General features: G+C 44.3%; 3 protein-coding genes and 1 long non-coding RNA gene across 5 annotated transcripts in view; 3 read left to right on the top strand and 1 right to left on the bottom strand.

Moving 5' to 3' along the window:
• smurf2 (SMAD specific E3 ubiquitin protein ligase 2) overlaps positions 1–2707 on the top strand; it is a 40730-nt gene extending 38023 nt beyond the window's left edge. Inside the window, exon 20 of the mRNA XM_028985473.1 lies at positions 541–2707. Within this exon, the coding sequence (XP_028841306.1) occupies positions 541–640 (100 nt within the window). The 3' untranslated portion in view covers positions 641–2707. The remainder of the gene's footprint in view (positions 1–540) is intronic.
• A 150-nt stretch (positions 2708–2857) lies between these two features.
• On the bottom strand, positions 2858–6508 carry LOC114793564 (uncharacterized). The gene is made up of 2 exons (XR_003750263.1): positions 3551–6508; positions 2858–3193 (listed from the first exon to the last, which is right to left on the bottom strand). It is a non-coding gene; the product is annotated as an uncharacterized LOC114793564 (long non-coding RNA).
• On the top strand, positions 4109–8416 carry ddx5 (DEAD (Asp-Glu-Ala-Asp) box helicase 5). 2 transcript variants are annotated; one of them, XM_028985475.1, is made up of 13 exons: positions 4109–4149; positions 4728–4902; positions 4994–5090; positions 5187–5320; positions 5445–5510; positions 5600–5741; positions 5835–5995; positions 6076–6248; positions 6331–6441; positions 6548–6609; positions 6695–6754; positions 7374–7595; positions 7781–8416. In XM_028985475.1, exons 1-13 carry the CDS (start codon positions 4109–4111, stop codon positions 8221–8223), a joined length of 1887 nt encoding a protein of 628 aa, XP_028841308.1. In that variant the 3' UTR covers positions 8224–8416. The 2 variants fall into 2 exon arrangements, with proteins under 2 accessions (XP_028841308.1, XP_028841309.1); XM_028985476.1 differs by having other exon boundaries at positions 7374–7608; positions 7781–7959.
• Positions 8417–13570: 5154 nt separating this feature from the next.
• evplb (envoplakin b) lies at positions 13571–25091 on the top strand. Its single transcript, XM_028987144.1, has 22 exons — positions 13571–13703; positions 15574–15673; positions 15776–15930; positions 16013–16136; positions 16219–16350; positions 16424–16465; positions 16664–16825; positions 16933–17040; positions 17139–17234; positions 17466–17576; positions 17888–18034; positions 18124–18278; positions 18361–18458; positions 18554–18726; positions 18996–19174; positions 19245–19383; positions 19825–20018; positions 20103–20253; positions 20346–20429; positions 20718–20825; positions 21034–21123; positions 21241–25091. The coding sequence occupies exons 1-22, from the start codon at positions 13663–13665 to the stop codon at positions 24697–24699; spliced, it is 6048 nt and encodes a 2015-aa protein (XP_028842977.1). The 5' UTR covers positions 13571–13662; the 3' UTR covers positions 24700–25091.
• The last annotated feature ends 178 nt before the right edge of the window (positions 25092–25269 follow it).

Genomic DNA, 25269 nt, shown 5'->3' with positions numbered 1-25269 from the left:
ATATAATAAAGGTGTATAAAGTGAGTATACTTTAGTATAAACATTTACATTTACGGCATTTGGCAGACGCCCTTATCCAGAGCGACTTACAACGTGCTTTCAAGTTACCATCGATGAAGAGATCAATTCACTAGGACCCCAACTATGAATACATCTATTTTATTCACTCTGTTGTAGATTCTGTACACAAAGTTCGACAACAAGAAAATTACAATTTAATCTAAATATTCTTTAAAGAGGAAGGTCTTGAGCTGTCGTTTGAAGGTGCTCAGTGACTGAGCTGTTCTGACCTCGAGGGTAAGTTCATTCCACCACCGAGGGGCCAAGACAGAGAAGAGTCTAGATGAGTGTCTTCCTTTTACCTTCAGAGATGCCATGCCTTAAATATATTGCTATATATAGGAGGACATGTTCTTATCAAGATATGAGATGAGTTATATTGTGATATGATTAAAGGTTCTAACCAACCAGGGAAATGGTGACTATAACAGTCCTTGAGACATAAAAAAAAAAAAAACTAACTCTGATCTCACCTCACAGCTTCAACAGGATTGACATCCCCCCTTACGAGCACTACGACAAACTGTACGACAAGCTGCTCACTGCTATTGAGGAGACGTGTGGCTTTGCCGTGGAGTGATCAACCGCCGTCGTCGTGGCCTAGAACCAGAGCTGTGAATGGATTCTGTGAAAGGAGCAAACCTGAGGGAGTGTCCAAGCTCTAGATGCACCATCATTGGTCCTTTCTTCACCTGGAGGAGGAACGTGTGGACCGGAAACCTGCCAGAACCCTCCAGGATCTGTTATGCCGTGATATATATATTTTTTCTTGCATCCTTTCTTTCTGAAAGAACCAACTTCCATTTTTAGCTGCTAGTAACTCTCCAGACTTTTTATTAACGATTATCTCCAGAAACCCTGCAAGAAAGATGAATCTTCCTTTTTTTCTCAGTTTTAAATATAACAAAAGAAGATGACAGTATTCAATGTAGCATCTCGTGTAAACTTCCTGAACGTGAACGATCCTGAGGTCCACCTCTCACGGTGCATTGTTCTATAAGCTAACGCCGACAGCACTGCAGCGCTCCTGGAACCGGGCCTGTGGTGCCGAAGAGGGAGGGGAGGCCTTGGCCGTTCATCCAGGCCACCAGTCCTTCTCTCTCGGTCACCCACACTTTCCACCACCAACTAACTACCTGCGCTCTATTCTCCAGAGAGCGTTTGATGAACTTATGTCATGGTGAATAAGCTTGTTTTAAAATGATCAAATGAATGAATTAAGACATGCAAGTGGTTATTTTTGTACGATCAGGGCAGTAATGATAATCAGATTATATCATTTATGACCATTATTTTAGAAAAAATATCTAAATTAGACACTAGTGTAATTGGCGAAAATGAAGTTAAAGATTTGTCATTTTTTGAGTGAGTCAACGTTGCAAGATATGAGCGAACGTGAAGTGATTGACATCATGAAGCACAGCAAGCGGTGACACGGTGAAATGTGTCCTCTGCTTTTAACCACCACCCTTAGTGTGCAGTGGGCAGCAATGAAAGGCGCCGGGGAGCAGTGTGTGGGGACACCTTGCCAGTTTAGGATTCGAACCCACAACCTTCTGTTAAGGGTCCACTTCCTTTCCTGCTAGGCCACCACGGCCACCGTGAGCAGGCTCTGACGAAACCAAAAAACAAAGAAATTTGGTGTGTTCCGCTGTGCCATAACGTGACGTCCTTTCTGATAGGAACCCGTCCTTTTAATGTCCTGAAGAAAAGCCGGCGTGCATGCATGCTGAAGTGTTGGGTGTATTTGCATATGACTGAATGCTCTCTGCCATCTTTTGTCATGGATTCGGTTCCTGTATCACCAAATGCCTTTGTCTGAGGGAAGGAGAGAATGTCTTTTGGCAATTTTCACTTTTCCCTTCAGCATCTATGATGGTAGGGCTCATTTCTGCTCTTACCAATGTTGACCAATAGCACGTGTGGCCCATCAAGGCATGTATTAGAACCCAACTTGCTTATCTCCTTACGAAAAGAACATTATATCCAGTCTGGTTTGTATTTATTTTCTTGCATAAGCTCATTAATGTACGTTGTTATTGAAATGCTGCCTGTCTATAGCAATTTTTTATGACCATGAACTGTTCCTGAGGTTTGCATACACACAGAACCATTAGAACATTTTTATTTCCTTCATTAGCAAGGCGAGAACGCAAGCTGAAACCCCTGGATCGACTTCATTCAAGGTGCTTTGTACAGTAATAGGATATTGTTCATATGTGGATCACAGAATCTGTAATTTATCTTTAACTTAAATAGAAAGAGGAGAAAATTGCACACATTCAGACTCTATTAGCTGTAAATAACAAGCAACTTCTATTTACCAAATATTATATGTACTTAACGGTATTTTATATTAGATTTTATTTTATGTCCGGTGCACACAAACAGATTTTATGACTCTTTATTGCATTACACAACTGCTGCTTCTGTGAAGGGCAACCATTTTTATTAACAACTCAAGACATGGCTTCTGTTGCTTCTTTTAGCATGGATTATACACTTGTTGGACTCTTATCTCTTATAGTTGACTGGTGCAATTTGTTGGACGTAACACACTATCATTTTTTGTAAGAGTATTTTATTTTTGTGTGTAATTAGTTCTAATTAAACGTTGCCTTTGTCTTGGGTTTAAGGCACTACTTGACTCATCTTGTTGATCTTAATTTGTGTGTGCGTGTGTGAGGTGTTTTGCTTTCAGATTTTCAAACACACATTCTAGATAGTAGGTCTCTTATCCTAAGTTATGTATAATACAGTATTTATATACAAATCAGTACAAAAAAAGGCCATTCCATTTGTTGGACTTTTAGAAGTGTCATTTAATACAAAAACCCTTTTCTATTGATTAAGCGTCCCAGACTTTACTAAATACACCTATGTGTCCCAAAGTGAGGCAGGATATGTTTTCAAAATGTTCTTAGGTGATCATAATGCATAATATGTGTGTTAGGATGACAGTAGATGTCTGTGTAAATCTTCTCTGTACCTTGAATACCTGCCGGCCTGTTCGATGCCCAGGTTTAATCCTGTGTGCTTTGTTGTTTTGCACGGCGTGAAGGGGGTTGGGGGGCGAGTGCAGGTATTGGGGAATGATCTCTGAATACTTCAGGCCATTATGAAGTGGATAAGGCTGAAAGAAAGAAGGGGGGGGGGCAGAGAACAGTGGAACAGCAGCTGTTGGAACAAACTGATGTATACAGCCAGGTTTCATGTTTCTGGTCACAATGGGTCACTTTCATGCAATCGTGACATCAAGCAAAGTGTGCCATGGTTCATGCAACGTTATAATGTCACGGTATAAACACTGACAAACGTTGCACGTCGTTGTGAGACTGTGCCTGATCAGTTGATGGCGATGGGAATTAAATGAGTGAAACTATAAACTGTTCGCCTGCTAATGCAGTTTAAAACTAAAGACTACTGGTGGAACAGTCTCCAGATTCATCTAGACACTGGAAATACACAAAGATACAAAATTATACATTACCACAATGAGCGTGCGTGTTTATTTTAAATATATATAAAAAGAATTATTTCGGAAGGCATAAGAGTTTGATGAGGTTTTCGACTGAACAGCGTGTCCTAAAGACCTAAATTCGCCTGAAGATGGAAACATAGTGTTGCCAGATCTGGCTTAAAAAGTTAACCAACAATTTATTGAACACCAAATTCAGTTAAAATTATTTACCACACGACTACGCTGCCCTGTTTTTTTTTTAATTATATTTTAACAACACAGAAAATTGTGACCCCCCACTGCATACGGGGTTATTTATAAAATCTTAGCGTAGAAATATGCAACAATGGCAACTCTCTCGCCCCGCTCAGCTCAAAGTCCCGTGACGTCACCGTTGCGTGGGTAACAGCAACTTCCGGTCGGGATAAAAGCTACCGACCGCTAACCGGCACGTTCACTGCCGGCCGCGAGGGCGCCGCGTTTCTTACGGTGTTTTTTATTATTAATATTTATTCAAAGCCGTCCTCTCTCCAGCCTTCAAACGTCTATCCTTTTGGTGTTGTACCGTATTTCATCTGAAAAAAGAAAATGCCCGGGTATTCCGATAGAGATCGCGGCAGAGACAGAAGGTAAAGGTTTCTTGCTTTTAAATGGGTTTGGTTTTGGTTAAATGTCTGAAAAACGCCTTTACGTTTCGTTCTAAATGTCGCCGGACATCTCGGCATCGTGTTTTTTTTAAACTGCGCATACAGTAATGGCGAAACGGGTTGTAATTTCCGAATTAACAATGGCTGTAGTGCGCCGCCGCCGACGTCGTTTGCGTCATTTACGTCCCGCGGCTTCGTTTGAACGCGGCACGTCTTTGAAAAACGATTCATTTTAATTATTTTTTTAAAAATCATCTCCGATCCCCTGTCTGGACTCGCTCGGCCGACAGGCCGCGAAGCGCCATGTGGCAGCGGCGGCTTCAGACACAAAATGCCGGCCGGTCTTTCCTCTCTTTGTCTCCCTGCCGGTCAGAAGTAAAATGGCAGCGTTGTCGGTGCGACGCTACAGTTCCGCGCCTCCACGACATGAATATCATATATACATCAAATAAGTCCGCGTTACGTTTATATGGCGGCGTTATGTCGATTTATTTTTCATTTTTCCCTTCCCCGCCCATGTGAGCTGTTACATAAACGCGACCTCCGTCTTTGTCCCTCAGTTACGGCAGCGGGCCCCCGCGGTTCGGAGGCAGCCGCGGCGGCGGCGGCCCGCAGGGCAAGAAGTTCGGCAACCCGGGCGAGCGGCTGCGCAAGAAGCACTGGAACCTGGACGAGCTGCCCAAGTTCGAGAAGAACTTCTACAAGGAGCACCCGGACGTGTGCAGGAGGAGCTCGGTACGTCCGCACGTGTTTCGCCGGGAGGGGGGGGGGTAGCTTCTGGCAGGCCGGAGGGTTAAAGGTCAACGTGTCCCGTTCTGTGTTGCAGCAAGATGTCGAGCAGTACAGGAGGAGCAAAGAGGTCACGGTGAAGGGCAGGGAGTGTCCCAAGCCCATCATGAAGTTCAACGAAGCTAATTTCCCCTGTAGGTCCTCCCCCTAAACCCGTTTCCTTTTTTTATTTTTCACTCCAATACATGTCCTGTGTTTTTAAAGTTTTTTTTCTCAACTTTCTCCTTAAGCTTATGTTATGGATGTTATAAACAAGCAAAACTGGACCGATCCCACCCCCATCCAGGCCCAGGGGTGGCCGCTGGCGCTGAGCGGCAAAGACATGGTGGGCATCGCGCAGACCGGATCTGGGAAGACTCTGTCGGTAAGATCAGCCGCTTTAACTCTTTGAGCAGCCTGGCTTGGTTTATTCACCCGCGCAGAACTTTTGGGGATTTATTTAATTTTTTGTGCGCTTATGGTGTTCTCTCCTCCTCCTCCTCCTCCAGTATCTTCTGCCTGCGATCGTGCACATCAACCACCAGCCTTTTCTGGAACACGGCGACGGGCCCATCGTAAGCGAGCACTGCTTTTATGGCATGCGGCACACCAGACAAGTGTGGCCCCTTTGACTGACGCAGACTTTCTTCGTTTTTCCCGCTAGTGCTTGGTGTTGGCTCCCACGCGTGAACTTGCACAGCAGGTCCAGCAAGTGGCAGCAGAGTACGGCAGGGCGTCTCGACTGAAGTCCACGTGCATTTATGGAGGCGCCCCCAAAGGCCCTCAGATCAGGGACTTGGAAAGAGGTATGGAGGGAAAAGATAATGTTGTTGTTTGGTTATCTTTGCTGTCTCTCACAGATAAATTTTTATTTATTTTTTTTGTGAACATTTCTGCAGGCGTGGAGATCTGTATTGCCACACCAGGCAGATTGATTGACTTCTTGGAGGTAGGAAAGACAAATCTACGCCGGTGCACTTACTTGGTCCTGGACGAGGCCGACAGAATGTTGGACATGGGCTTTGAGCCCCAGATCCGCAAAATCGTTGAGCAGATCAGGGTGAGTCTGCATTTTGGTAACTGTTAGAATCAGGAACCGGGCTGAGCAGCAGAGCGCGTGCTGACTGTCCTCGTCCCCAGCCCGACAGACAGACCCTTATGTGGAGCGCCACTTGGCCCAAAGAGGTGCGACAGCTGGCGGAGGACTTCCTGAAGGAGTACGTCCAGATCAACGTGGGCGCCCTCCAGCTCAGCGCCAACCACAACATCCTGCAGATTGTAGACGTCTGCAATGACGGCGAAAAGGAAGACAAGTGAGTGTCCGGTTAGCGAAGACTTTCAGCCACGACTGTCCATGTTTGTGGCAGGCGTCACAGTTGGCTCTGTCCTCTGTAGGCTCCTGCGACTTCTGGAAGAGATCATGAGCGAGAAGGAAAATAAGACTATCATCTTTGTGGAGACCAAGAGGCGTTGTGATGACCTCACCAGGAGGATGCGACGGGATGGGTAAAAACCATTAATCTTTTGTTTTATTTAAAGTTGTGCCGTTCTGAACCTCACACGGCATGTTTTACATTCCACGGTGGATATATGCCTTTTTCTCTTTTTGCAGTTGGCCTGCAATGGGTATCCATGGAGACAAAAGCCAACAGGAGAGAGACTGGGTTCTTAACGGTATGTTCATCCGCTCTTACCACCCCCTTTTCACAAATGGCTCAGTACATAACTTTTTTTTTTTTTTTTTTTTTTTCCCCTTCAGAGTTCAAATATGGCAAGGCACCAATCCTGATCGCTACAGATGTCGCCTCCAGAGGTTTAGGTGAGTGGTGCTGCTTAAATTTATTATTATTATTTTTTTTTTTTTTACTCGTTCGGTCACCTCCACGTCTGTTTTAGTTGTTTCGTATTTATCCGAGGACGGGGCATTTAAATGGCCGTACATAGGACAGTGCAATGGACTGCAATCTGCTTTCTGAACCTCAACTTCCACCATTACTGGTGCAGCACGTTAAGTCATGCTCTGAGAGAGCGAAGTGTGATGCGCTCGTGTGAGTGGCCTAGTTATTGCTACACTATGAGCAGGACCGTAATGAATAAATGAAAATCAGCAGCTTGACCACCTTAGTCCCCCTTGACACGTCTTGTGAGATTACTTTATATGCATCTATTATTATGGCCCCGGTTATCTGAAGTGCTGCTAACACAAACTACAGATCCCATAGTGCAGTGCACACTTTGCGCTGAGTGCCCTACACACGATTTGAAGCACGAAAAGAATTTCGAGCTGCTTCACAACCCATTTGCTGTCGAAGTGGAAACTGCTCCTATACAGATTCGGTTGCAGTAAGAAAGCGTTCGGCAAGGCAACTGAAGCACCTGTAATGTGTGTTGTGTTGAGACTCATTTGACACGTTGTATTTTTTTTTTTTTGTCTTCAGATGTGGAGGACGTCAAGTTTGTCATCAACTATGACTACCCCAACAACTCAGAGGACTACATCCACCGCATCGGGCGCACTGCCCGAAGTCAGAAGACTGGCACGGCGTACACCTTTTTCACCCCCGGCAACATGAAGCAGGCCAGCGACCTCATATCTGTACTCCGCGAGGCCAATCAGGCCATCAACCCAAAGTTGATTCAAATGGCGGAGGACAGAGGAGGTAAATCCCATTGGTGAGATACAAGAGCTGTGGTTCATCTGCAGGCCATTTTTTTTTGTTTCGTTTATTAGCTTCTTTTTATGTTGCTTAAATGTATTTGAGCATTTAGTATTGACTAGATGTTGAGCCCATTTTGTGAAAAATCCATTTTCACCAATTGCGTTCCATGTTTGTTTGGATTTCAGGTCGTTCAAGGGGAGGCAGAGGTGGTTTTAGGGACGACCGTCGGGACCGCTACAGTGGTGGCAGACAGGAGTATGGTGGTTTCAGGGACCGGGACAATGACAGGGGGTTTGACAATGGACCAAAGAAAGTGTTTGGTAACAAGACTCAGAACGGGGGTTATGGAGCCAGTGGCGGCTACAGCAGCACCACCGGTGGTGCCGCTAACTCCTTCAGTGGGGGATACGGTGGTAATGGACAGTCTGACTTTGGGGGTGCAGCCCGCCAGCCCGCTGCTTTTGGGAACCAGAACTTCCAGAACCAGCAGTATGGCGCCAACCAATCAGGTGGCATGCAGAATGGCATGGGCCAATCACAGTTTTCCTTCAACCCCACACAGCAGCTGCCCCCACCAATGGGACAACCCATGATGCCCTACCCTATTCCCCCAAACTTCCCCCAGTAAAACAAATAGGAGTCTTGTAATTTATTATTTTCCTTTTGTTTATATATGGAGCAAGGTTATCTTAATCCTCGACTGTAATGCTATGTTTACATTATAATTTCTCATTTTAACAGCTGAGTTACAACTTTGATTTCACCATGAACCTGGTCCACATCGCTGTACGGTGAAAGTGACGGTGCACTTTTTTTTTTTTTTTTTTTTTTTTTTTTTTTTTCCCTGCCTTTTTTGTTACATTCCTTTATGAATTTTTTTTGTTTTTTTTGTACTAGTAAGCTGTAACCCATGGTTATTTACTCTTGTTCATATTTCAAATAAGATCTTAAATGAAGCCATTGCATGGTCTTCCAACTAAGTTCTGATTTTGTGTTTTGATTTGAGACATGCTCATTCATTTTGCACACACCATACATATGAGTCTGCTCTCCTGCTGCGGTTCTGTGGTGGGTTTGGATTCTTCATGCACGTCCCACAACCAGCTACCCCTCCAGCATTGAAGCACCACATTTACCTGAAAATAATATTTCAACACACTTTTTCTAGACTTATTTTAATTTTTTTCTTTTGTAGAAAAGATCTGTTCTTACACAGATTTGCACCATTGTTTAAGCAGTCTGTTTCATTTATTCAAGAGCGTACTGCATCATTTATTAAATTTTGATCTGGATAATCTAATGTATTTGCATTTATGTGAAAGAGGTGGCATTCTGGAAATAGTTGTGGTTTATAGCACACCTGTTCTATCATTTTAATAGTAATCTGTTTCTTTTGATGTCCCTGAATGCAAGAAAGCGCTGCGTTTCAGGTGGTTTTTTTTTTTTTTTTTTTTTTTTTTTTTTTATACACACACACACACACACACACAATGGGAGTTTGGTGCACTGGCACATGAGCGCCTCACTTTCCCTCTTTAGTGTCTTGAGCAGAGCCTGAGGGGACAGACAATGAGTGTTAATTATTTGTGAACACTCCAATGCATTTTCTTTTAGTCCTGCCAATCATCGGTGAAAAATCTAAATCGGTGAAATTCTTGGACCGGCATTCTATAACAAAACAACATATGTCAGTCATTTATGGTTCTAGATTAATTTTGGAATGATCACATTTGGTCCAAATGACCTCTTGTCATTATTAGCTGAGCTGGTTCTGTGTTTACCCTCTGCGACCCTATTTTGGGGTTCATGCTTAAATGCCTTGTCTAAGATGTTCGTAACAAATAAAAAAAAATATGTATAGAATTTAATTACATTTTTTTTTTTTAATTATTATTTATTTTGCTTGCTTGGTGAAAGTTTGTAACCAACCACAGCAGTTAAGTAGAGTTCGTGCTGCACATCTTTCTTACTCCTTCTATACTCTATGGGGTCTTGACCAGACAACCTAATCAGGACATGATCGGCTGAATAATCTGGTCTCGCCGGGTGACTGGGTCAGGGGAGCATCTTTACGTCACGTTCCTATATAACCACTGGCGATCGCTGATCAACCGCTGATTTGTGAACAAAGTGGGCTTTCGGGGCACCATCTTCACAGCACTACACAACGCATGGGGCAGGTTTACTAAGGTAAGGGTTTTCTCAGGATTAAAATAAACCGATTGAGTGGGCATGGATGTCAAGAGGCCTCTGCTTTTTTTCTTTCAATAGCTCCCCCTTTTTTTTTTTATGGGCGAGAGGTTTTCTGATTTTGTATTAATATTTCAGAGAAAAAATATTTTATGACATGACCCTGAATCAACATACAACTGTGTTCCTACATGGGACTAGTGAGACACGCCTCCTTTTACTGAGGTTTTCTGCACCCTCAATTTTATACTAATATTTCAAATAATAATTTTACTATTCAAGCACCAGTGGTGCTGATGTGATGGGGATTGCAATCGAATGCTGCTTTATAAAGGCTTGGGCAAGCCCTGCTTTTAAATGCTAGGATCCAAACCAACAATTCAGTTTCCCACAACCCTCAAAAGTCGTGTTGGAGGGCTGTGCATAGGGTCTGTTTAAAATTCCTACTACACCTAAAAATCATGTCTATTGCCAAAGAAATAAAAGATTTCCTTTAAAATAATGAAACTGTTTCAGTTGCAGGCTTGTCATTTTATCATAGCGTGCAGATGTTACTCTAAACCACTGTATTCAATTATATTACATATTCCCATATCTAAAAAGTCCATCGTAACTCAAAATAGTTAAATACTCTTTGTATTGTTGGCCTTGTCTTGATTCGTTTCGAACTTTAGGAGACAAAGTGCAAGCCTTGGGAGATGTTTCATGGTGCACTGCACAGCCTTTTAACTGTGGATCGTAGCACACCTTGAAGTCTGTCTGAGATTAAGTTACCAGACCTGTTATGAGGCTTAACGTATCTTAACTGGTTTTGCACGACAGATGAGTACTGCAAATGTTATATCAAAGATTTTGCAGGTAACCTCAGGCTAAACCTCTGTAAAGCATTTGAAAAGGGCAAATCATTTATTAAATCTATGGTTTCGTTACACAACTATAGTGCATCTCTAGTCCATTAGTGTCCTATAAAAATTGTTGAGTTTGTTCCACTTGTTCAACATGTCACTCATTGCCAAGAATGTCACACCCTTTGGGGTGACCTGTGGGAGTATTTATGAGACAGGGATGGGCTCAGAAAAAGTTGTACTTATGTACACAGTGAACATATTTTAGGAGTCACGATAACCTCAGATGGTTGGAAATATGTCCGGCATGTTTGCAGTGGAAAGTCGAACTTAATCAGCCCACAACAGTCCAATGAAAATGCACTTCCAGTGCCAGTTCTGACCGATTGGTGTGAATTCCACATGATCACCATAAACTGTTTTGCAGATCCTAATAATTTGATACTGATTTTAAGAAACAAATGAAACCCAGGCATTCATCCAGGCTCTACATGGTCAAGGTCAGTCACACTAATTTACAGAGGTTGGTACTGTACCAGTCCTCCAATGGACATTAACACAGAAACATGAATCACACTGATTCAGCACCTACCTTCTGACCGTGACCATGGCTCGATCATCAGCAAGCTTCACATCAAAACACACATCTGAGAGGCTGCAGTTCCACCCTGGACCGTTTTTATCTACACCGCCAAGGGTGTGACGATTGGGCATGGAGTCATTATGGTGGAAGTCTCGGTTGGTGTTGCCTAGGAGAACAAGGTGTTTCTCGGAAATGATGAACACAAATTCTATCGCCGAAACAGCCCTTCATGACTGACATTACCACCAGTGTTTAACATCTGGAATGAAGTGAAGTGAAATACAGCACGTTGTGTACACAACGAGGCAGTGTGTTCCAGTGTGATTCAAACCACCAACCTTCCGATTGCGGCTCCGTTTCCTTACCCGCTAGGCCAACGCTGCCCTGAATGAGTGTTGCATCATACATTTACTGTAGAAGGGTAGTAGTCTCCCCTATAAACCAGAAGACCACAAAGTCACAGGTTCAGGTTCCCTAAGCAAGATACTTAACCCTGAGTGTCTCCTGGGAGACTGTCCCTGTAAATCCTGACTGTACGTCACTCTGGATATGGGCGTCTCATAAATACAGTAAATATATATTTGTGGGCTTTTACAAAACATTATGTCTGCATAGCTTGAGCTTTGGTTGTGCTTGTTAAATTAGAAGGTTCTTTTGCCCAAATCCATTTTTTTTACGGAGCTCAGCGTTTAGTTTCTCCGATGCGCCTTAGCTGGAGTGCAAGGTGCGCTTGACGGCCGGAATGTTCTCACTGACGGCTCCTCCCTGGTGAAAGGTGGTCGGGCTTGCGTGATGTGGAATGCCACGTCTGGTGGGACACGAGCTTGGTTCTGCAGTCGCTGGGAGAGTGGGTGTTCACACCATGCTTGACTTCACGGTGAGAGCGCCTTGCTTTTCAAATGGCGGTAAAGAATGACTAGCACGTGGGCCCCGCACATCTTGGCCCAAGGCTTGTTCAGTAAAGGTCAGACGCTACAGTAAAATGATAAAAAGGGGTGCACGTTTCTTCCCCCATGTTATTAGAAGAACCAGTTGGCTGACATTGCTACACGCTCTTTAAGTGTGGTGCTGAGGCGAAGCGACGGCGCTTCGATCCCATTGACTCGGGAACCTCTCCACTGGTATGTGGCTGTGTACCTTCTCAGGGTGTGTGACAGGCACACCCGTTTCAACTATGTTAATGAACAAGCTGGCAGGGGCTGTAAAACACGATATCTTGTTGCCTGAAAAGTGCAATGATTTGCTCCGCAGCAAATAAAAACGTGCACTGTGTATCAGTCAGTAATGAACAACGGGTCTAATGTCGACACAGCTTCACGCAAACACATGCAATTCACCAATCAGCCATAACAATAGCACCACTAACATATCTTATGCAGCAACTAGACATTTTCTCCTTGTTAATGTGATGGAAGCCAAGAAAGTGACTACAACACAATAGTCAACCAGCAACAGGCCAGCAGCAGAGGTGCCCATGACCCATTGCTGCATGTTTTGCCTGATCCATGAACTGTGGAGTTCATTCATCTTTTACTCAGACCTTTACTCCTTACATGAGTGCAATTGTGCTGGGTGTGGGACTGATAGTGACGTTCCCTTAGCCTGAAGTCCATCTGTGATTCATGTTCAGCGCATGAAGCATCATCATAATTGGGCAAAATTCCCAATATTCAGTTAAAATGATAAGAAATTATAATATTTCACCAAGTCTGTGTAGATTGAGAGGCTGGTGATTGCTTTATTGTGAATCCTTATTAATTGATTGTATTCTAATAATGCGAGCAACTGGATTTCTGCCAATAACCATCAACATTCAACAAATATTTGCCGAATAAATGAATATAGAATTTAAAAAAAATTTAAAATATTAATGTGCGATCACTCGGTTTCAGTCCCTGCGCTTCAAAAAACAATGAAACTGACAGGAATCTCGTCCAGCTGCATTCCACTCTGTAGTAGTTATGATCTGTACTGTAGTTATGATCAATAAGTGTTCAATTATCGCGCAAACCATTTAAAATACCAGTACAAAAAGGTCCTTACTGTGAATCAATATGAATATGAATATGAACACATTAAAATCCACTATCACGGCATGACATAATCTTTTTTTTTTTTTTTTTTTTTTAGAAAATTTTAATGGGAAATTAGTCTCTTGTCCAAGAAGAATAGAGATGTAAATTTGAATGAGCAGGCGTGCTGGAGAATGGCAACACGTGATTTGAATATAGAGAAAGTGGTATTTTAAAAAAATGTAAAAGGCAAAGAAACAAGTCCTCCCAGTTGTACTCACCTGGCGGCACACAGCCACGCCTTTTATAAAGGGTGGAGCCCCAGCGGGTAGCTGCTCTTTAACAGGGGAGGAGAGGAGCCAGATAGTGCCTGAGAGTGAGAGAGGAAACGAGAGGGGAACGAACGCACTTGGAGACGCACACACCTCCCGTCCAGGATGTACAGGAAAAAGGAATATAACCCTTCAAAGGCCAGCCTGTAAGTTCTCCCGTCTTGGCTTTACTATGAAATCTTTTGTATTTTCTTCTCAGTGCGCCTGCTGGGGTCTTTTCAGACCTGTAGTATTATTAACGAATGCCAGAAATCCCATAACGACCACAAGTCAACACTCTCTCCTGTCCTCGGCAGTTGTAGATATTAATGCTCATTGCTGTTATGGAGCCGGCGGGGTGGTGTGTAATATAGGCAGGGCCAGGCCTACTGTTTTCCTTTCAGGGTGTGACTCTTCAAGTTTATGGGTCCACGTCTTTACTTAATGCACACTGACAGCAGGTAATTCAGATGGATGATAATAATCAGAGGATTACAGAATAATAAACAGATACTAAAGAGACATTACTATTATTATTAATAATAATGATATTATTATTTTCTGATGCTCGGCATGCTCACTACACCTGTTAAGCAGGGGAAACTGCATTGGTCTGGAAGGGAGAAATCATGCCTGCAGCCGTGTATAAACCCCACGGAAGAATTTCAAGGGCTTTCTTCATTACCATAACTCTTCATGGGACACATGGCATCTGATGTTCAGGGCCAGAACACTGTCCATGTGTTTTTAATACAAGATTGGTTCGGTGAAGATGGTAACCAATGTTGGGTAACACCACAAGAAATGCCTATGGCCTTATTACACAATTATTGGCTTTGCCAACAAAGTACCACCAGTTTAACCACCGATTTGGTCAGCAGCCATATATGTATTGTGGTTAAACGGTTCTTTTCTAAAATTCCTAAGTCTATAATCTTTCATGCTAGACAATGTGATGTTGGTGTGAGCGCCTGTTCTAAAACAGTAAATGAGAAATGTTAGCTAAGTGTCACTTAATGGCACTTTAATTAATAGAATGTACTAAAAGAGGGGTTTTTCACTGGCTCAGTTCAAGGCTAATCTTTAATCAATTACAAAAAGTAATTTATCAATAAAAAGAGCAGGGACTGATTGATTTAGGATTTTGGAGTAACTTGCTGAACTTGCTAACAGCTGTCGAAATCCAGGTTGGCCACCAGCTGATTAGAGGTCTGAGATTTATTATATCGTTTTATCAGTGGCTGTAATATAATATAATATAATAAAAGATTGCAGTGAGGTTCGAGAAATTTGGAAATTTGGAAATCACTGGCTATGTTTTACGTAAAATCAATGTTGAGACAAAAATTATTAAATGAAGTTTAATTCCAATGATCCATGGACAACATTGATTCAATCACTATTTTTCAACATATAAACTGTGACTGATTTAAGTTACCTTAAAGTTTAACCTAATAGCAATCATAATACTATGTTGAATCAACAATTTTTGCTGTCTGAGAATCGATCAATTAGGATTTGATAAGATCTTGATCATTTGAACTTGATCTCATTATTGGATCTGCAAAGTTTCCTGTTCTATGCGCAACCTGGGCAAACACGGCGGATTATTTCTGTCATCGGCCACACGCCCTGCAGACACTCCCAGAGACCACAGTCGTGAGGAATAACAGTATAATGGCCTTAAAACAACAGCGGACGAGCAGCCACTTCAGGAGAGTCACATGCGGAATTTTGTTGAAAGGAATTCCCTGTTACACCTGTTATTCCATCTTCCACTTTTTAAGAACTTGAGGACCCACCTTGACTCTCTTAAAGACATCTCCACGCAACCATGAATCCGTGTCAGATACCTTACACATGAACCTGCTAAATAAAGTAAAGTAAAGTAAAGTAAAAGTAAAGAACCATGTCAGATACTTTACATGACTATTACATAACACCTTACTGAACATTATCTATAAGGTTTTATTATATTATATTATATTATATTATATTAATTCAAATGTACAAATGATCTTCCCTCATTCCAATCAGGACCCAATTGAATGATATGCCTTCTGTGATTGGCCGCATGCAGACAAATGCTGACCAGGTGGAAAGTAACATCTTGCGGGCAGAAGAGCTCCTGGCTCTGGTTTGTACCCTCAACGCACAATGTGTCATTACATAAATGTCATTAGCAATGTGTCAGCAATCATATCAGAGTGAGGGACCAACTAGGACATTTCTTCACCAGGAGGGTCAGAGCAAGAAAAAAGGCCTGACTCTTCGGCACCAGAAGGAGATTGCAACCAACTTGGCAGAGGCTGAGGGTCTTCTGAAGGATCTCTTCATGGATGTGGACAAAGCCAAGAGGCTGCAACATCCTCAAACTCAGGAAATCGAAAATGAGTAAGCATAAAAAAAAAAAGAAAAAACATCATTTTTGATGAAGCTATTGGACATTTCCCTAATTTTTTGCTCTGTCCTCCAGTGTCAGTAATCTCCATGACCGCTGGTTCAAGGACTGTGGTGACTACCGGGACATTTATGAGCAGACGTATGATGTGCAGCTCCTGCCAAGAATTGACTGGGCCCAGATAGTCCGAGAGAAACAGGTAAATGTCCTCCTTCCCTCCATCTGGTTATGTGTGTCATGTGTGTCCCTTGCTGGGGCTGATCCGCAGTTTTATGTGACAGAATAAGGTAAATACAGGTGCGTATGGACCCAGCCTGTCAGACGTGGAGAAACAGGTCGCCGCTCACAACATCCTGCACAAGGAAATTGAAGCCTACAAGTCCCAGCTGGACTCCAGCTCATCTGCCTCCACGGTACGTTTTTATCATTCGACGTATACTCCCTGGACATGAATGACATATCTATGTTGCATTTTCTTCATCTCAGGAGGACTTCCTGGTCCTTAAGAGGCAGTACTCCAATCTCCTGGTGAGTCACCAGCTTCCCTGATGGCTGTTTGCTCAGCTTTTGTTCCGCGCTGCATTAACTGTGCCTTCCTTATGCCCGGTATTCATAAAGTATTTTAAGACCTTGTGACTCAGTGCTGGGATTTAACTCCACGGTCGCTATATCATTAATGCAGTTATGTCTGGTTTGTGGGGTCTTGACCGCGTCTCTGTGCCACAGGAGAGCTCCCTGGCGCGACGCAGGAACCTGGCCAGCCTGTACGACTACCTGCAGGCCTGCAGCAAGGAGCTGGTCTACCTGAACGAGCAGCAGGAGAGGATCTCCAGCCGGGACTGGAGCGACCATATAACGGACGCCTCTGGGGTCCTCATGGAATACGAGGTTGGACTCAGTTACAGTGTCCGCTTTCTTACAGTCTCCTGTTTCAGCGCTTCCTAACTGAGGAATGTGGATTCACGTCTGTTTCGCTCGCGCCCTTGTCTAAACAGAGGTTCAGAAACAACGGCCTGCTGTCTCATGAGAGTGAGGTGACCAGGCTCCAGGAGGAGGCGAACAGTCTGCTCGAAACCAAGCATCCCGCTACCTCCACGATCAAGGTCAATATCATGCAACTAAACGACAGAGTAGCAGAGCACGCTGGCCTCTTGTGTGATTAGACGCCATTGGCTTGACCAGCATTTGACTCTTTCATCAGGTTCACAATGAGGCTGTGCAAGATGAATGGCAGGCCTTTCTGAAGCTGTGCATGTGCCAGGAGAAACATCTTGAAAATGCTCAGGCCTACAAGAGGGTAAAGAACCACAAACACCACTCTTGAATGAGATCAATAGAAGTCACGTCTCAGCTTACGCAAAAGGCAATAGCAAACTAGTCCAGGTGGATCTTTCCTAATCTTTCCTTAAGACACTGTGGATAGGCTCCATCCTTACTCTCCACACAGGATTTGCAAAATGTAAACTATCAGCCATATTGATTCCTGTTACAATAGTCTTGATAGTTTCCTCTTTTTCTTTTTCTGCAGTATCAGTTGGACATGGAGACTCTCTCTGAGTCACTGAACAGGATCAGCACCTCCACAGACCCTGACATCCTCCGGAACAAAACCAACCCAGAGATTCAGTTGCTGTTGGAGGTCAGACCATCAAATCGTTGGTTTCATTCATAAAATCATTCAGACATTATACAGGGAGTTGCTTGTCTGTCCAGTTCCATTTACATTTACAGCATTTATCAGACAACCTTCTCCAGAGAGACTTACAATCAGTAGTTACAGGGACAGTCCCCCCCTGGAGCAACTTAGGGTTAAGTGTCTTGCTCAGGGACACAATGGTAGTAAGTGGGATTTGAACCTGGGTCTTCTGGTTCATAGGCGAGTGTGTTGCCCACTAGGCTAATACACCCCAGTCCCTTTCCAAATTGCATGAATTATTCATCTTTGCACAGGGTGAGGAGAGGGCCATTGAGCGGAATGAACAGAGACTGGCCGATCTCAAGGTTCTGAGTAAGACCATCTCCCCACTTCCCATCCGGCGCATCTACCCCACCAGACCTGCGACTGTGGTGGCCCTGTGTGACTGGACCACAGATCAGGTGCGTGCAAAATAAATGAACAAATGCACCAGATTACATGACATTCTCTACACAACACCTAAAAACGTGTGTGTGTGTTTCCCCATCAGCATTCGGTCAGGAGAGGCGACCGCTTCACCCTAAAATCCAACAGAGACCAGGAAAACTGGGAAGTCCGAACAAGCATGGGGGAGACGAAAGAACTGCCATCTGTCATTCTAACGGTGGCCCCTCCTGACACCAGTTCCATCGAAAAAGTGGAGAGGTGAGTAAAATCATTTTGGGGTCACGTGCCACATTGCAGAGTAAAACTTGCAATATAAGCATGCGCGTGCTTCTTTGTCCAGCCTGGAGCGACAGCTTGCAGACATAAAGGCGAGAAGAGCCACCCTGCTGGCCTCCAAAAGGACCTCTACTGTCGAAGTAATCAGAGTCGTAAGAACCGGTGAGCACCTCCAGTGGCTGCTTTCCTGCGTACCGCGTGCAGAGCCGTCCCGGCACCTTGGGATGCAAAGCTCACCTAAATCTGTCCTCGCACAGAAAACGTGTCAAGCGCCCCGTCAGATCCCCGGGCCTCAGACCTCACCGACCGCCTGGACAAGCTCATCGCTGACTTGCTCAGGACAGAAAAGGACATGCTGAACCGTCTACGTGCACCTCTGGACCGCAGGGACCCCACTCTGGACCTATCCAGTCGCATCAAGGAACACGAGGTTGGTCTCACTTCAACCTGACATAATCTGAAATGTTCCTCGGTGGCCTCCGTATAAGACTCAAAGTACGTCCAAGCCATGTCGTCTTACATTTGTGGTCTAGATAAAGAAGACAATACCAGTAGATGGTGCTTAATGCAATATTAATTATGCAATATGATTTAAAAAGGGCATTCTTGGCAGTACAATGTCATGTAAGACTTCTATCGTAAATGTGTACATCTGAACTAATGACGGAAATAAATGAAATGTACTTTATGGCTGTGCAGAGAGCGGTGTTGACCCTCAAAGGCCTGGAAGCTGAGAAGGCTGCAATCCAGAGAGAGATGCAGCCACTGCTGCAAAAGAAAACCCTGAACGCCACGGCCAACACCCTGTCCGACAAACTGCGCTTTGCCAGCAACAAGATCGACAACCTCAACACACTTTCGGACCTCTACAGCAAAAAGTGTGTTGAAGTGATGTTGCCTTTTAATTGCAGAATAATTGGTTTTTGATTTTAATATTTCTTTTTCAAGGGCGAATGCGTCGATGTCCCTCGAGAGGCAGATTAAGAAGGTGGACGGCAAGGTTTCTGGGTTTGAACTGCAGCTCGCCGAGGACGTCGTCATCCCTGATGATGTCAACGCCCTGCAGACCCGCATACAGAAATTACAGGTAAGGATCTGCAAGATTTATTTCCAGAAAAAAACACCACCCTCTGATGATTTTGGGGGTGGTTCCATTACATATGCCAGCCAGTCGCTTCAGACTGATGGGAGGTTGTGCATTTTACTCCTGAGGAATTCTAATTTGATTTATTCCATCTGACAGTTCTCAAACACAAAACACAGAACGTGTCCTGACCAAAACCATCAGGCGTAATGAAGTGAAAGCTTCAGAAAGTCCGACTGGTTGTACAAGACTTGAAGAATTTGGTAGCCCAACCAGTTAGACTTGCACTGAAGAAAGCTTGTGTTGTTATAGTCGACTTTTCAAAGACTGATTTGTAGGATGAAAAAAAAAAAAAGATCTGGACTATATTGTTCACGACCAAAAAAAATTTTGTTGCATGCAGCCCAGGTTCACGTATTTGTGAATCCTTCTCCTGTCTTGCAGAATTTGCGTAAAGACGTTGACTATGCGAAGGACGACAAGCTGAAGCTGGATAAAGACGTCGAAGCTGTGGAGCTCCTGTGCAACTCTCTCCAGAAGGGCTTCGGTGAGTACTGCCCCGACATCTGCCACCAGGAGGCTGAGGTCAAACGGCTGAAGAACCGGTACACCAACGCCAGCAACCAAGTGCAGGAGAGGTAACCCATTTCTATTAATGTCATTTGTATTAATGTCATTAGTAACATTGACCTGATAAGATGATTTTCACGTTTGTCTTTCAGGACATCTCTGGCACAAGAGGCTGCCAATAAGCAGCAGGATTTCCAGAGCACGGTCAAGTCTTTGAATGCCTTCCTGATTAACATGCCCAACAACACCATACACCCTGAAGACAATGTTGTCCAGATCAACAACAAGCAGAATTTGCAAATGGTCATTATTATAACCAGTCATATCCAGTCATAAAAACACAAGTTGTGCAAGTGAAAAACATTCGTAAAAATATCTTTCCTACTTGTTCTAAGAGAGTGGTTGAAGACATTAGAAGAAAGGGAGATGACCTGGGCAGAACTGTGACCTTGTCAAGCGAGCTACAGAGGATTCTGAATGTGAGTCTATATGCAGAAACTGCATGTGGAGGTTTGTCCAATATCCAAATGAACGGCTGATCAGGCAATGAATCGGGGGCACAACGTAAAAAAGTTGTGGCCCGATTTTCAGGGCTGCCCTCTGGTGGTCAGAGACAAATTTTGGTAGGATTTACTGAGCGTTCAAAATTGCTCCATTGTAAACATTGTTTTTTTTTTTTTTTATATATTTCATCAACCCTCACAAGTATACATATGACTAAACATTGATCAGAAACGTTTCTGAATGCACCTTACTGCTTTCACCAGGAATATGAAACCACCTCTGAGAAGTACCGTGGCACCCTGCACAATGTTGAGGTTTTGAACATGGACAAGCTCCACGCATCCAGCCTGGCTGCATCAATTCAGAAAAAGGTGCTTTATGTCTGAAATGCTGTTATCATGTGTAAATACATACATATATTTATCTAGGTGATAAATATATGTTGCTCTTATCTTGTGCTGTCCACTTTCTGCTGTGACAATGCAAATTTCCCACTTGTGGGACTAATAAAAGATTATGGTATTTTATCGTGTGGTAACTGTTGAACTCTTTGGCGTTTTTCTCCCCCTGTGCTTTCAGGAGAAAAACATTCAGAATCTTTACTCTGAGGTATCAGCAGAGAACACCCATTTGCTCAACCAGATGGATTTGGCGAAAAACCTCAACAGGGTACGTGGAATAAAAAAAGAGGGTTTCATGTTTTTAACGCGTTTTAAGCATCATGCACGTTTGTGTCACACCATATAAAGGCTGTGCAAAATCTAAACCTCCCTCTTTGCTGTGTAGAATGAAGTGACCTATGTGGTGGAGAGGCAGCAGGTACAAATGCAGATGCAGCAGCAAAGCACGGAGGAAGTAGAGGGCCTGAAGAGAGACCTGTCAGAAGAGATGTCCAGACGCATTCGGGTTGAGAGTGATTTGGACACTTACAGGCAGCGGATGCTGTCCCTCAGAAGTCGGAGAGGGGTGGAGAGACTTGAGGAAAAGGAGATTGTTCAGTACTACAGAGACCCAAAGCTGGAGAGAGATCTGGAAATTCTCAGTAAGAGCATTAATGACGAGACAATCTCACGCTCATCAATCCATACAGATATTGAAATCATAAGCAAAAAGGTTGCCGGTCTGGAGAAAGAGATTATAAGCATTGAACCCAAACTGGTGACCAAGGTGTTCACCGAGTTTGAAAGAGATCCTCAGCTGGACAAAGAAGCCACCATGATTAGAGAGGAGATGCGCAGGCTGAGAGAAGAGATCAAACTTGTAGAGTCCAGATCAGTCCAGATACGCACAGAGATCACTATCCTGGAGCAAAAGAAACCCACCATAAAGGAAAGGGTGGTAAAGAAAGAAGTTGTGAGGCTGGAGAAGGACCCAGTAATGCTGAGATCTGTGCAGACCTTCCGAAGTGAAATCTCTAATGAAGAGCTTCACTGCAAGAACTTAAATGATGAAATATTCCACATAAGGAGTCAGATTAACACGCTGGAAAGGGTCATCCCAACAGTGCAACCTAAAATCATTCTCAAAGAAATAAAGAAAGTTGAGCAGGATCCAGAGCTTCTCACTGAAGCCAAGACGCTTCGTGCCAGCATTGAGGAAGAAATTAGGGAGTATCAGAAAATAGTCACGGAAATTGAAAGGCTCAGAATGTGGTTCATCAAAGTGGAAGAGCAGAAACCGAAGATAGAGGTGAAGGAAAGCATCATCGAGATCTACCGCATTGACCCAGAAACCGAGATGGAACTCATTCGCTTGAGAAAGGTTTTGAAAGAGTCCTCTTGGCGACGCACCGAGCTGGAGACAGAGATTAACTCCGTAAACATTCAACTGAATTCCGTGCGATCCGAGAAACCCAAGGTGGAATGGAAGGAAGTGACCCAGGAAGTGATCCGAGAAGAGAGAAGCCCTGAGATTGTCAGGGAGATCGAAAGGCTCCGAGAACAGTTGTACCGCCTGAAGACCACATACGAAGTCACCCTGGAAAAAGTGCATCGTTTGAAAAAGGAGCGGGATGAGTTGAAGACGGAGAAATCCAAAGTGACCGTGACCACGGTGACCAAAGAGTTCATCAGATATGAGAACGACCCTCTTCTGGAGAAGGAGGCTCAGAGGTTGAGGAATGATGTAAATGAAGAAATCAGGCTGCGTCGCTCCATTGAGGAAACAGTGTTTGACCTTCAGAACAAGTACATCCTACTGGAAAGGCAAAGGCCAGAGGAAAGGGTGGTGGTGCAGGAAGTGGTGCGTCTTCAGAAAGATTCCAGGCAGATCTTGGAACATGAAAGGCTGGTCAAGAGAGTGGATGAGGAGGTAAAACTGCGTCGGCAGCTGGAACTCGAGCTGCAGCAGCTCAGAGTCTCAGTTCAGGAAAGAGAGACGAGGATGTCGCAGATTGATGACCGGCAAAAGAAAATCCTGGTGGAGACCGAGCTCCGACAAATCAGGACTCGCATCAGGGAGATCGAGCTCAACCCGCCACCGCTTCAGGAGAAAATTGTCATTGAAGAAGTGCTCAAGGTCGAGCGTGACCCGCAGCTGGAGCACGTGTGCAGCAATTTACGAGTGGAAAAGGAAAACGAGTTGAACCTCATCACCCGACTGGAGCGAGACATCAGGAACCTGAAGGCCAGGTTGGAGATCTTGCAGAAGGAGAAATCGATGGAGAAGGTCGTCTACAAAGAAGTCATTCGGGTCGAAAAGGACCAGGCTGTGGAGGCCGAGCGGGCCCGCCTGAGAGAACAGCTCTCTCAACAGCGGAGTGCAAGACGCAGTCAGGAGGATGAAATCCAGCATGTCACCACCAAAGTGACACGGCTTCAGACCACAAGGACCACCACCTCTAAGGAGGAGACCAGCTTGACCCTCACTAGAGAAACACTGCTGAGAGAGAAGAACAAGCTCATGGAAGAGTTGAGAACCTTAGAGACAGAGAAGAGTAGGATCACCGTAACCTTCCAGCAGGAGACCAAAATACAGAGTGAAAAGGTCCAGGTTCAGCGACAGAAGAGTGTCAGGATGGAGTCGGATGTGCATCGCTTGGAAAAAGAAATTATGGATGAAAAAGAAATAATACGACTAAGGGAACTTGCAATCATCGAGCTGCAAAACAAGCTGAAGACAGAAGAACAAACTGAGACGCACACCAGAGAGACCAACGTTTCCACCAAAATTACCATTCTGGACCCCGAGACGGGCAAGGACATGTCGCCATATGACGCGTACATGGAGGGCCTGATTGATCGAAACCAGTACCTTCATCTTCAGGAGCTTGAGTGTAACTGGGAGGAGCTCACTACAACCGGACCTGGTGGAGAGTCATCGGTTCTTCGGGACCGCAAGAGTGGCAAGCAGTACTCAGTCAGCACTGCTCTGAAGGAAGGACGGCTCACCCAGTTCGACCTGCAGCGCTACAAGGAGGGCAAAATGAGCATTTCGGAATTTGCACTCCTGGTCGCGGGAGAGAAGAAAGTGTCGCCGCTGAATGTTTCGCGCACCACCTTCACCTCGCCAGTAAAATCATCTTCTACAACAGCATTGTCTTCTCGTCCTTACACAAACGGTACCACAGCTACCACCACTATAGTCACCAGCTCTGGCGGTGAAGAGCTATTTCCCATCTCAGGCTTGCTGGACGTGACCACAAACAGTCGCATGTCGGTACGCAGTGGACAGACCCGCAAGCTAATTGATCCGGAAACAGCTCAGAAGCTTCTAGAAGCACAGGCGGCCACAGGTGGCATCGTCGACCTCAACAGGAAAGACCGTTACTCGGTTCATAAGGCAGCACAGTATGGCCTTATAGACACCAGCCAGCTCCATCAGCTGCTCAACGCCCAGAAGGCCTTCACCGGAGTTGAGGATCCTGTGAGCAAGAAGCGTCTCTCTGTGCACCAGGCGGCTCAGAAGGGATGGATTCCTCAAGACAGTGCTCAGCGCTTCATGGAAGCACAGTACCTGACCGGAGGGATGGTGGACCCAAACCGCCCTGGTCGCATCTCCATCAGCGATTCCATCAGCACAGACATCCTCGACCAGGCCAGTGCTAAGAAGCTGCAAGACGACTCTTCTCATGTGAAGCAGCTGCAGGATCCGATTAAAAAGGAGCTCATTACATACAAAGAGGCCATGGCGCGGTGCAAGAAAGACCAGAGCACAGGTCTCCTGCTGCTACCTACAGCTTCCAGCGGGTCCGTAGACGCTCCTTCATTTTCCAGCTATACGTATGCCTCCCACAGTAAGGTGTAGACCTCAGACGACATGGGTGCCACTACAAGGCAAGAAGTATGTTGCTGTAAATCATTAAGACAGGTCAGGTTTTATGTTTGTTGACGAAAGCCAACCATAATGGCTTCTCTGGTGTCATAATCGGTTATGGTGTGTCTAGATATAAGTGAGTGTCAGATTTTTCTGATTTGTCTTGATTTTGAGACCTTTTTTTGGTCATTCATTGTGTTACTGGCTATTCTTTAACATTTAATTACTTAGCGTTTCTATTGACTGTACTTATTAAAATGCATTCTGGAAAGCAGTGCAGCCACCATCACCCTTCTCCTGTCAGTGTTGTTCTGATTATCTGATCTTTTGGTGAAGTTATCCTTTTCAGACCAAAAAATTATTAAACATTTTTTTCAAACCAAGGATCGGATGCTTGGTTATCTGTTTATCACTTTTCATACCAACTGCTGCACACATCCTGATAATCTGTCTATTTTAATGCAATTTGTCATTCTGGAGCTTTACATTACACATTACAGTGTGAGGACATCTAACCTATATCAACTGAAGTGAATTTATTAATATTATTTATCAATGCTT

This window comes from Denticeps clupeoides, chromosome 7, assembly GCF_900700375.1.
Source record: "Denticeps clupeoides chromosome 7, fDenClu1.1, whole genome shotgun sequence".
Taxonomy (NCBI): Eukaryota; Metazoa; Chordata; class Actinopteri; order Clupeiformes; family Denticipitidae; genus Denticeps; species Denticeps clupeoides.
This window is presented reverse-complemented; position numbering and strand designations above follow the sequence as displayed.